The 12,982-nt window shown below is 49.8% G+C and overlaps 1 protein-coding gene across 3 annotated transcripts; it reads left to right on the top strand.

The window, feature by feature from the left end:
• Positions 1-3,528: 3,528 nt before the first annotated feature.
• LOC148640370 (chemerin-like receptor 1) lies at positions 3,529-10,366 on the top strand. 3 transcript variants are annotated; one of them, XM_088621306.1, is made up of 3 exons: positions 3,529-3,676; positions 3,899-4,047; positions 8,334-10,366. In XM_088621306.1, exon 3 carries the CDS (start codon positions 8,364-8,366, stop codon positions 9,420-9,422), a length of 1,059 nt encoding a protein of 352 aa, XP_088477432.1. In that variant the 5' UTR covers positions 3,529-3,676; positions 3,899-4,047; positions 8,334-8,363; the 3' UTR covers positions 9,423-10,366. The 3 variants fall into 3 exon arrangements, 2 of the variants coding, with proteins under 2 accessions (XP_088477432.1, XP_088477431.1); XR_015930662.1 differs by having other exon boundaries at positions 3,530-4,047; positions 8,334-9,744; positions 9,785-10,366; XM_088621305.1 differs by having other exon boundaries at positions 3,530-4,047.
• Positions 10,367-12,982: the final 2,616 nt, after the last annotated feature.

A 12,982-nucleotide genomic window follows, 5' to 3' on the forward strand; every position in this document is an offset into this window, starting at 1 on the left:
CACTGCACTGAGAGAGAGAGGGGTTCATACAGACACACTGACTGGACACTCCAGTACATTAACACTGCACTGAGAGAGAGAGGGGTTAATACAGACACACTGACTGGACACTCCAGCACATTAACACTGCACTGAGAGAGAGAGGGGTTAATACAGACACACTGACTGGACACTCCAGTACATGAACACTGCACTGAGAGAGAGAGGGGTTCATACAGACACACTGACTGGACACTCCAGTACATTAACACTGCACTGAGAGAGAGAGGGGTTCATACAGACACACTGACTGGACACTCCAGTACATGAACACTGCCCTGAGAGAGAGAGGGGTTCATACAGACACACTGACTGGACACTCCAGTACATTAACACTGCACTGAGAGAGAGGGGTTAATACAGACACACTGACTGGACACTCCAGTACATGAACACTGCACTGAGAGAGAGGGGTTCATACAGACACACTGACTGGACACTCCAGTACATTAACACTGCACTGAGAGAGAGAGGGGTTAATACAGACACACTGACTGGACACTCCAGCACATTAACACTGCACTGAGAGAGAGAGGGGTTAATACAGACACACTGACTGGACACTCCAGTACATGAACACTGCACTGAGAGAGAGAGGGGTTCATACAGACACACTGACTGGACACTCCAGTACATTAACACTGCACTGAGAGAGAGAGGGGTTAATACAGACACACTGACTGGACACTCCAGTACATGAACACTGCACTGAGAGAGAGAGAGGGGTTAATGTGGTAGAGTGCTGATCCACTGCTCTTGACTGGGCACTAACAGGGTTTTGCTTGTGATGATCTGCGTGTAAATTAACATTAAGGTGGTTCTGTTTCAAGAAACTGTCGATGTGTCTGCGCAGCGAGCTTTGCAGCCTGAAGAAGTGTTAACCATTTAACCAGCAAACAAACTGTAAACACGGTCCTGTGTTACTCTGGGCCCAAGCATACCGTCACAGCTATTTAAAACACGAGGTAAAAACAGCTGCCTTCCTACAGCGATGTGAAGTGATGAAAACGGCCAAAAATAGTGTTTTTCTCTCTAAGCCAGTTAACATCATATCAAAGCATCTTATCTTTAACGCTCTACAAGTGTTAGGACCAGTTGTGTTTGTGTTCAGTAAATCTATTTGAGTGTGTGTACAGAGAGTAAAAAAGACTGAAATGAATTCCCGACATGTGCACCAGCTCCTTGACCCACACACCCCAGCAGGAGACACACAGAGGCGATTCACTTAGCTGAGAGCAATTCTTTCGATAATAATAATTAATACAGATTCCTAACACTTATATAGCGCTTTTCTGGACACTCCACTCAAAGCGCTTTACATGTAATGGGGATCCCCTCCACCACCACCAGTGTGCAGCCCCACCTGGATGATGCACCAGTCCGCTCCCCACACACCAGCTCTCAGTGGGGAGGAGAGCAGAGTGATGGAGCCAGTTCAGAGAGGGGGGTGACTGGTAAAGGCCAGGGGGAAAATTTGGCCAGAACACCGGGGTAACACCCCTACTCCTTTCGAGAAACGCCCTGGGATTTTTAATGACCACAAAGAGTCAGGACCTTGGTTTTACATCTCATCCAAAGGATGGTGCCTTTTTTACAGCACAGTGTCCCCATCACTATACTGGGGCATTAGGACCCACACAGACCGCAGGGTGAGCGCCCCCTACTGGTCCCAAATGACAAAGCAGATAAGCACATAAACATGAACAAGACAATCTGTGGAGCACGGTTATAGCTGGTGGTATAAGTGAAAACCTGAACCTGTTTGTTCTTAAATGGGGAAATCTGTACCTGCGCTCTGAGGGGAGTAGGGGGTCGGGACCAGTCCACTAGGAGGAGCCTGGTGGCGAAGGGCTGAAAGACCAGCAGCAGGGGCGTACTCTCCAGCCTGCGCTCACTGTCAGAGCAGCCAACCAGGGCAAGAGTCAAAACAGACGCCATAAAAGACCGATCAACAGCTAACTGTTAGCTTTAAAATGTTTAAGCTTCCTGTTCATCCTTCAAGGAAAATGGACACTGTCGCCCTGTTTTGAAAATAGAATGAATGTTTGCCCCAAAATATAACTTGCTGTCCGGAACAGTCCCCAAATCCTTCAATTTGGCTGCCCTCTCCACTGGTTCTTCCCTGTCGGATATAGAGACCAGGAGGAGAGCTTGGCAACGTTGTGCTGGAGGGAATGGCGAAAATCAAACACAGCCTCTAAATTGAAGCAATTTAAAATTGATCCGCTCCAGGTTTTACCATGCTGTCAGTCAGATTCCCAGCTGTCTAATCCGCTCCAGGTTTTACAATGAGCTGCCGTGTTCTCTTCTACAACAGAGGCCTTGTTGCACAGACCCACAGACCTGTTATGTAAAAGATATTGTAATATGAAGTACACTTGTTTTATTCTGCCTCATCAGTAGTTTGCAGTGTATAATATGAGCACAGACAGTCATAACAGAAACAGTGGTTACTTATTGAGTGGTTTTGTTGACAGCAGGTTTGCCTGCCCTTTTCAGATATTTGCAGTATCTGACATGACTTAATTCATTAGAAGACCTTTAAGCCACTTATTGCCAGGAAGAATGAGCAACTCTGGTCTTCTTCTGAACTCCATGAGCTGTAGTGCGTATGTGTGAGGTTTGTGGTGCGTGTGTGTGTGACATTTGTTGCGTGTGTGGTGCTTGTTGAGTGTGTGCGGTGCTTGTTGAGTGTGTGATATTTGTTGTGTGTGTGCAGTGTGTTGAAGAGATTGCTCTGAGACTGACAGAAGTCCAGCTACAGTTTCTTTCACATCGGAACTCAGGGGCCTCATTGTCTGCAGCCTCATGGGGCCACAGGCAGTCCAGCAGGGTCCGAAGGTCTCTTTCAAATCCAATGAGCCAATTAAGACCTGCGGAGGAGGGATAAGCTGCTCCAACTAAGCCTCAGTTAGCCTCACAAGTGTTAGGGTTGAGCATCCTTTCCCCTAGCTTGATTGCGGTATTATTTCCAGGTGTTAAGGATCAGTGTTGCTCTATAGGCCTGAAGCGTCTGATACCCAGGGCTCAGCGCTGGGACATGTCCAGAGGCCCGTGGAGTCGTCTGAGGGCACAGGCCTTGCCTGGATTTAGAGATGAGGTGAGGGTCTGCACTGGGAGCGGGAGCTCTCCGATGCCCCGTGTTCTGACTCCTGCCTCTGCCAGGCTGTCCAAGACCTGCATTCCCAGCGGGCAAACAGCTCCGAGTCCGACCCCTTGGAACTAAAGACAGGCGGGGAAGAGGAGCCAGCTTCCCAAATCCCAGCTGGACAGTCCTGTTTTGTGTGTGTGTTTGGTGAGCTGCTCGCCCTCAGGGGAACGGCGCTGAGGGAGCAGGAGGCGTCGGGCTCTGGAAAGCGCCCAGCTCCTTCTGTCCAGCCCGGGCAGGCAGCCAGGGAAATTCCGTTATGGAGCAAAATCCCCAAAAAGGATTCCAGATGGACTTAACTAGGAGGAGTCACTCCTAACCTCGGATTCTTGCCCCATGATAAACGGGACAAATCCTGCAGAATGCAAGAAGGAATAGCCCGAGCTAGACTTTGCCGCGCTCCGGGCAACAAAATAAAGGAAGCCATATCTGCAGGGAAATCTCACCGGGAGACACGGAGCCAAGAACCCGTTCAGGCTGCTGCTGGATGTGAGCGTCTGGAGTCCTGTCTGTGGGGAATCGCAGTGCTGGGAACAGAATATTTCCCTCTTCGGCCGACGGTCCCTGAAGCTCTGACCACTGGGCAGCCTTCGCCTGAGGCGAGCCCCGGTGCTTCTAAGAAAGCTCTTGCTGTGGTGCTCTGCCTCCTGTTTGCCAATGAGTGGAGGAAGCTTTTTTTTCACTTCTTCTTTTTTTTTTCTGCGTGAACAGGAACTGGCTGCAGAGGAGCCGGTGCAGTGCAGTCGCTGCGTTGTCACGGGCGCAGTGAGAGGGCTGGAGGCACGGGGCAGAGGGGCTGAACTCGGGGGCACTGACCACGGCGCTGGAGCTGGGGGCCACACCTTCCCAGAAACCCGCAGGTGAGGGGACCACTGCCTGGGTTTCTATATCGTCATATAGACGTCTATATTTGTTCCTTATGGCAAAGAGTGAGTAACACACATCTGTGCATCACGAGCTCTTAAATGAATTTATTTCTGCATGCATTTAAAGTGCACATACAAAGACAACTTTTTTGCATTAATTGGCTTGTCTAAATTTTTTTCTGAATTGCCTTAATCTCTTTCCTCCTATCCTCTCCCTTTTTGTCACGTTTCGTGCATCACCCGAAGTAAGACATTCATATGTGCACACATTTTATCAAAGCCTTCTACGGTGCACAAAACAACTCGTAATCTGTGTTGGCAAGTATCCTGGGGAGCACCAACTCACTATTGTATTTCCCCGTGAATCTCTGAATCACTAGTGAAACAGAAGTGTGGCTTAGATTGGAGCATTGGTTTTTAGTGCACTTCGACACTGTAAGGGTGTGAATTCATTTCTTATGAGCTTGTTGGTTAATTAGGGACGAAGCTTTCGTGCTGCTGGTGCTCAGATGCGGACTCAGACAGAAACTAGCACAGTCTGGTCCTCGGACGTCAGGGCTGGAGCCGCAGAAACGAGAATTACAGCAGCTGAAAGCCGAGAGAGGTCAGATGTCTCAAAACAGCGCGATCGGGGCTCGTGTCGGGGTGCACAGGGGGGGCAGGGAGAGGTGAGACAGGAGGGTCTCTCACGGCCCACAGCTCCCCCAGGCCTCGAGCTCATTGTTGTCCACTTCCTGGACAGCAGCTCCGCAGTGAAAGACAGGACATGGGAGATGGGTGAACCCCTGCTTGACCCGGCCAGTCAAGGGTTCGAGAGGGGGAGAGCAGCGCTATTGCCCAGGGAGTCTGAGCTGGCGGGGCTGTAGCATGCATTCCCAGTCCTTTTCCGTGTCTGAAAGCCCAGGGCCCCGCCCTTTCAAGACCTGTGGCTCACTGCCGAAGAGCTAGGCTTAGTGTCGTCTGTCGTGTTGAGCTGAGAGCTGGACGCCTGGTGCTCACGGCTTGGCTGTGTGTCAGAGCAGCTGGCCAGCTGTGACCAGCTGTGGCCGGCTGAGGTACAGTGTCACTGAAAGTGGGACAGATCAGTAGCAGTTAGTAAAAGCAGCACCGGTAGCAGTATCAGAGTAAGTATCAGTAGTAGCAGCATTAGTATTATCAGGAGCTGTATCAGTAGCGGTGACAGTGGTATAAGTAGTGGAAGTAGTATCAATAATCAAGCAGCAATATCAGTGGCAGTAATAGCAATAGTAGCAGCTGTAGTATCCGTAGTAGTGGCAGTAACAGCTGTAGTATCAGTAGTAGCAGCTGTAGTATCAGTAGTAGTGGCAGTAACAGCTGTAGTATCAGTAACAGCTGTAGTATCAGTAGTAGCAGCTGTAGTATCAGTAGTAGTGGCAGTAACAGCTGTAGTATCAGTAACAGCTGTAGTAGTGGCAGTAACAGCTGTAGTATCAGTAACAGCTGTAGTATCAGTAGTAGTGGCAGTAACAGCTGAAGTATCAGTAGTAGCAGCTGTAGTATCAGTAGTAGTGGCAGTAACAGCTGTAGTATCAGTAACAGCTGTAGTATCAGTAGTAGTGGCAGTAACAGCTGTAGTATCAGTAACAGCTGTAGTAGTGGCAGTAACAGCTGTAGTATCAGTAGTAGCAGCTGTAGTATCAGTAGTAGTGGCAGTAACAGCTGTAGTATCAGTAACAGCTGTAGTATCAGTAGTAGCAGCTGTAGGTATCAGTAGTAGTGGCAGTAACAGCTGTAGTATCAGTAACAGCTGTAGTATCAGTAGTAGTGGCAGTAACAGCTGTAGTATCAGTAACAGCTGTAGTAGTGGCAGTAACAGCTGTAGTATCAGTAACAGCTGTAGTATCAGTAGTAGTGGCAGTAACAGCTGTAGTATCAGTAACAGCTGTAGTATCAGCAGTAGTGGCAGTAACAGCTGTAGTATCAGTAACAGCTGTAGTATCAGTAGTAGTGGCAGTAACAGCTGTAGTATCAGTAACAGCTGTAGTATCAGTAGTAGTGGCAGTAACAGCTGTAGTATCAGTAGTAGCAGCTGTAGTATCAGTAGTAGTGGCAGTAACAGCTGTAGTATCAGTAGTAGCAGCTGTAGTATCAGTAGTAGTGGCAGTAACAGCTGTAGTATCAGTAACAGCTGTAGTAGTGGCAGTAACAGCTGTAGTATCAGTAGTAGTGGCAGTAACAGCTGTAGTATCAGTAACAGCTGTAGTATCAGTAGTAGTATCAGTAACAGCTGTAGTATCAGTAACAGCTGTAGTATCAGTAGTAGTGGCAGTAACAGCTGTAGTATCAGTAACAGCTGTAGTATCAGTAGTAGTGGCAGTAACAGCTGTAGTATCAGTAACAGCTGTAGTATCAGTAGTAGTGGCAGTAACGGCTGTAGTATCAGTAACAGCTGTAGTATCAGTAGTAGTATCAGTAACAGCTGTAGTATCCGTAGTAGTGGCAGTAACAGCTGTAGTATCAGTAACAGCTGTAGTAGTGGCAGTAACAGCTGTAGTATCAGTAACAGCTGTAGTATCAGTAGTAGTGGCAGTAACAGCTGTAGTATCAGTAGTAGCAGCTGTAGTATCAGTAGTAGTGCCAGTAACAGCTGTAGTATCAGTAGTAGCAGCTGTAGTATCAGTAGTAGTGGCAGTAACAGCTGTAGTATCAGTAGTAGTGGCAGTAACAGCTGTAGTATCAGTAACAGCTGTAGTATCAGTAACAGCTGTAGTATCCGTAGTAGTGGCAGTAACAGCTGTAGTATCAGTAGTAGCAGCTGTAGTATCAGTAGTAGTGGCAGTAACAGCTGTAGTATCAGTAACAGCTGTAGTATCAGTAGTAGTGGCAGTAACAGCTGTAGTATCAGTAACAGCTGTAGTATCAGTAGTAGCAGCTGTAGTATCAGTAGTAGTGGCAGTAACAGCTGTAGTATCAGTAGTAGCAGCTGTAGTATCAGTAGTAGTGGCAGTAACAGCTGTAGTATCAGTAACAGCTGTAGTATCAGTAGTAGTGGCAGTAACAGCTGTAGTATCAGTAGTAGTGGCAGTAACAGCTGTAGTATCAGTAGTAGTGTCAGTAGTATCAATTCCTCTGACCTCCCTCTGAGTGCACACTGTGTTTTAAAGATTTAGTCTGCAGGTTTTCCGCAGTGCACAATACAAGAGCCTTAGAGCAGTAAAAGGAGCAGGGCTGTGCCTGTAAGCTCTGCTGCAGAGGGTGAGGGGCGATGAAGAAGAAAACTGCGGGAGACCTCAGGGACACTCAGCCCTGAGGACAAAACAGTCTTCAGGCTCAAGTTATACACAATCACGCTGCCCAGGGAGTTTCAGTTCCCTTTTCTCTTTGATTTCATTTCACTTGCTGCTGTTTTTTAACTTTGTGATTTAGAAACTCAGTTGGTTAAAATGTACAAAAACTGTATCAAGTGTTAATCTTGCCTGGACTCCACACTGAGCACTCTGGCAGTACACCGCAGAGCTACGACAAAGACAGCAGAGCCCCCTACTGCCCACCCAGAGAGATCAGGAATTGTCCAGGAACAATTATACCATCCGCCCACTTGTCCTCTAACCACTTTATCGAGGACAGAGTCACAGGGGAGCTGGAGCCTCTCCCAGCAAGCAACAGGCGCAAGGCAGGATACGCTCTGGACAGGACGCCAGTCCATCATAGGACACACACACTCACACACCCTGGACAGGACACCAGTCCATCACAGGACACACACAGACACGCACACACAGACACACTCACTCACACCAAACTAAGGAGAGCATACGAACATCACGCAGACAACAGTTCAGGAATGGAACCCAGGGGCCCAGAGCTGTGAGGCAGCAGTGCCGACCCCTGTGTACAGGAGGAACGTGAGTCTGTTCGTTACAGTTACTGCAGAGGCACACTGTTCTGCTCTTCACTGTTCCTTCTTGAGGTGCAGTCTCGGTCTGACTGGTGATTACATCAGGTTTGCTACTTTTACCAAGAATCAGCTCCCCAGCCAACACTGCAGAAGGCTCACATCACTTTTATTTTGTTTTATTTTGAGAGAGTGAGAGACTAACCCCTCCTTTCAGATATTCTGAATCGGCTGCGGAGCTCGTCGATGAAGACGAGGGCGGTGGCTGTTTTCACCGTCCGATCCCAGTCCGACACAAGGCTGGGGGGAGAGGGTTGCAGGTCGAGCTGTGCAGTTGTGTCGGGTCAGTAGCTTGTCTGCACAGAGCTTGAGAGCTGCTGTCCAGGGTTTTGAGCTGGTTTGTGCTGTTGCCCTGTTGTTGCAGGATCATCTGGAGGACTCTGAGCAGTTGAAAATGAACTACACCACTGTCACTCCCACTTCACAATATTATGATTATGATTATGAGGCAGGCCATGCCACAACCATGTACTTCATAATCATAGCCACCGTCATGATGTACTGCCTGGCCTTCGTGCTGGGCACCATCGGCAACGGCCTGGTCATCTGGATCACCGGCTTCAAGATGAAGAAGACGGTCAACACCATCTGGTTCCTCAACCTGGCCGTGGCCGACTTCCTGTTCACCGCCTTCCTGCCCTTCACCATCGCGTACACCGCCATGGGCTTCCACTGGCCCTTCGGCCGGGACATGTGCCGGCTCAACAACTTCGTCATCGTCCTCAACATGTTCGCCAGCATCTTCCTCCTCACCATCATCAGCCTGGACCGCTGCCTGTCCGTGATGGCCGCCGTGTGGGCGGTCAACCGGCGCACCCCCCGCCGCGCGGAGGTGGCCTGCCTGCTGGTGTGGGTCTTGGCCTGCTGCTGCAGCATCCCCTTCGCGGCCTACCGAGACACCAAAGTTAATGAACACAATATGACAGTATGCTACTATAACGAGTCTGGACTTGAGGCCTACAACAAGCTGGTTCTCTTCCGTTTCTTCATGGGCTTCCTGTTTCCTCTCATCATCATCATCTGCTCCTATGTGGCCATCGGCTACCGCTTCCACACCATCCAGAGGAAGAAGTCCCTCAAGCCCTTCCGGGTCATCCTGGCCGTCATCCTGACCTTTTTCTTCTGCTGGGTGCCCTTCCACATCTTCCAGCTCCTGGAATTGAAGTTCAAAGGGGTAGATGCAGTGATGCACGGAGCGACCATCTCCGCCAGCCTGGGCTTCCTCAATAGCTGCATGAACCCCATCCTGTACGTGTGCATGTGCCAGGACTTCCGGAAGAAGTTCCGCAGGTCCTTCCTGCTGGTGCTAGAGAGCGCCTTCCTGGAGGAGCACCTGCTGAGCTTCACCCGCCGGTCCACGGCGCACCCCGACTCGTTCATGCAGGTGCACCGGAAGAACACTCTGTTCACTGACTTCCCCGATGAAGACAACGGCGCCCACGAGTCGCTGTAGAGGAGCGCAGTGATCCCCGTACCCCAAGATCTCCTCGCCCCTTTCCCACGAGGGCAGTACGGGCCCAGAGGAGAGTGTGGGGCAAAGGGCATCACGGAGGGGCAGACAGCAGAAGAGCTTCCCAGCTTCTGAGTGGAGAAGGAGAACTGGACGACAGGACTGAAGCACGGCTCCCTTTAGACCAGCAGGGGGCGCTACACTCCCCACCTTTGCTCCTGTCTCATTGTCTTGAGATCATTCATGTTGCACGTTACTGTTAAGCAAAGCTTTGCGTGTTGAAAACTCGTTGTAGCAGGTGAAGATTGTGTTTTCTGTGCACTCTGTATATGACGAATGAATTCTGTGAGTTCTGAAAGCTCCAGGCTCTAGTGCCAGCAGGGAATTTGCAGGCACAGCTCTGAGTTAATCTTTTTTGTCATTTCCTGTAGTGTTCATTTGTGAAAATATTCAAATATCCCTCTCCTGGTTCAGGGGGATCCTGGCCTGGTGATGGGGACAGCCATTTTTTGTTTCATTAGCAAATGCAATCAGGCTTCGTTCTGTCTTTTATAACGTTTGTAATGCATATAAGGTTGCAAATTCATGTCACACAGCTGTGTACAGTTAGGGACAGATGTGCAATTAAGCTTATTGACAGTTCAATTAAGGATATTAAAATGGAAGTTCATTCAGCACCGTACGGATAACAGCAAACAGACAAAAGGGTATTCCAGAGCTGACAATATTTCTGATCTTTTTGTTATCAAATCAGATTATAGCATCTGACATATTGTTTTTAATTATACAATATTCAGTAAAAGTCTGGAATGTGTTACCCTATTTAATGTACGTTTTTACTCTGTACACCCTATACAATGTGCTGTCCATATGTGTGAATGGCCATGAGGGAGAAGTGAGGGAGAAGGCTGACTAATCTGGTTAAATAAAGCTTTATACTCATGAAATTTATTGTGACTATAATCATGTTTAGATTCATGCTGCAGGAACCTTGATCCACACTTACCCAGTCAGCCTTACTTAGCGGAAATCCAGGTGCTGGCTTATAGTCTTGGGGTGAAATGTTTTTGTGCCCAACAGACCCCCCTGCCCCCCAAAGTGACTTAAAACCTGAAGCTGGAAGAGATGGAGGGACATTTTGTTGCCAGATCTCTGGTGCTGGACTGGTTCTGGTCTGGGCTGTGGACCTGGACCCGCAGAGCTCTGGTTCTGGTCTGGGCTGTAGAACTGGACCCACAGAGCTCTGGTTCTAGTCTGGGCTGTGGACCTGGACCCACAGGGCTCTGGTTCTGGTCTGGGCTGTAGAACTGGACCCACAGAGCTCTGGTTCTGGTCTGGACTGGGAAAAGCCATGTCGTAGGAGCGGATTCCCTGTTTTTTTCCGGAGAAACAGCTGGATGAGATCCTGGGCTCAGTCAACTACCACCTCCTGTCCTCTGCCAGCTGTGAGCTGCGGTTCTGCCCACTGCTCTGGGCCTGCCCTGCGCTCCTTGCTGTCAGCAGTGCTGGGAGCCCGGCCTGCAGTGCAGCTGGACCAGAGAGCAGAGCCTTTCAGTCTGAGAGCGCGCTTGAGCAAGGGCGTCCCCCTGCGAGCTGAGGGACAGGCACCTCCTCCAGACCAGTTTTACTCCGGGCAGGGGAGGTGGGCTGGGAGCTGAAGGACAGGCCCCGCCGCTCTGTCTGAGCGCAAGGCCTGGGTATCGAGGAGACATCTCGCACGCGACCTGTCTGTGATGGGGAAGCTGATCGGTTTCGGCTCGCCCGAAACGGCAGGAGAGTTCACCGCTGAGGGCACGGCGGGAGTTTTTTCTGCCTGACAGGAACTCTGCTGTTTTGGCAGGAACAGACCGGAGGAGGTGTCGTGGTGTGAAATCTTATCTCCTAGATCAATCTAGCCCCAGCGCACTCTGTTAATCAGAAAGAGACAGAGCGAGGGGGGCTTAGGCAGGAGTTCTGGGGGGATTTGCAATCTTCATCACATCCTGTTGTAGCCCACCACCCCACAGGAAATTAATGGTTTCTGCTTCTTGCTAATTGAAGATCTGGTTTGGCGTGTTTCTCCTGCTCTGTACCTGTGTCTGCGTCTGTGTGTGCCTGTGTGTGAGTGCTTTGTGTGTCTCTGTGTGTGTCTGTGTGTGTGAATGTACGAGTGTGTATGTGCATACATGTCTGCAGGTATGTGTGTTGATGAAATCTGAATTAATGTGTCTCAGTAACCAGACCAGCGAGGAGTTTCTCCAAGACAGTAAGATAAGATAAGATCTAAGATCACTTTATTGGCCATACACAGTACAATTTCTCACGTTAGGAATTTGTCTTTTCACAGACCCCAACTTTCCCATGAGACACACAGACAGGGAGAGACGCTTGGGGTCAGAGCGCAGGGTCAGCCATTTATACGGGGCCCCTGGAGCGGCTGGGGTTAAGGGCCTTGCTCAGGGGCCCAACAGAGTAGGATTCCTCTGCCGGCTGTGGGATACAAACCGGCAACCTTCCAGCCACAGGCGCAGAACCTGAGCCACAGAGCCACCACACCGCCCTCCAGCACAGTTCCTCACACCCTCCTAGAAGCTCGTGAGGAGCTGCAGCCCGTGGGGGCGTAGTCCCTGCAGGGTGCAGACTGAGAGGCAGGGAGCTGGAGTGTGTGTCCGGAGCACATTGCCCACAGTGGCTGTGGACTGTGGACTGTGGAGAGAGCAGGCCAGCAGACCTGACCTCCAGGCACAGCGCCGAGAGAGGAGAGCAGGGAAGTGAAGCACGTGGGAAGACGACCCCAGTACAGTTATTTCAAGAAAACGTTCTGAATAACTTCAGAGCAAAAGCTCAGTTTCACCAGAGAGTGTAATTTTCCTGTGATATAAACCTCTTAGTCAATCTGGTTTCATTGTGAAACTGAAGAGGGTTATAATCACAGCAGAGCTTGATCAATAGTTGTTTCTCTTTAGCTTCAACAAACCATAAATGAATGTCCAGAGGTACTGATCGGGGCATTGATTATTGTACAACATTGGAGCCATATACAGAGCTACTGGTCCACCTGCACATGCGTCACTGACAAATAACTTCATTATCACTTCAGCACTGATCTGTCACAGTAAGAAAGGCTGTTCTGAGTCTCTGCTCCAGTCTGCGCTGTGCGGGTCAGGGCTGTTCTGGAGTCTCTGCTCTGTCCTGCGCTGTGGGGGTCAGGGCTGTTCTGAGTCTCTGCTCTGTCCTGTGTCAGTGGTCCTCTCACTGTTGCAGAAAGAACACCGGCAGTTCCACCCATGTCTCTTTTAGGAAAAGGAATATTTTGATTTTTGAGAAATCCCACTGCACCCCGGAGTAACAGCTCAGGTTACAGTGTGAGAAAACCGCCCTGCGCCCGTGAAGTAACGCCTTTTACCCCGCGACAACCAGGGATCTGCTCCAACAGCCCTCCGCTTGCTCGGCCTGTTTAAGAGACTCGAGAGAGATGCTGGGACAGAGGCACTGGGGCGCCCTGACCTGCAACCACTGTCATCTTTCACTTGACTCTTTTTTTAAAAAAGTGTTCTATTTGGTCGCGAATGACTCGCGGCGTG

Source organism: Lepisosteus platostomus, chromosome 26 (genome assembly GCF_059453375.1).
Source record: "Lepisosteus platostomus isolate fLepPlt1 chromosome 26, fLepPlt1.hap1, whole genome shotgun sequence".
Classification (NCBI taxonomy): domain Eukaryota; kingdom Metazoa; phylum Chordata; class Actinopteri; order Semionotiformes; family Lepisosteidae; genus Lepisosteus; species Lepisosteus platostomus.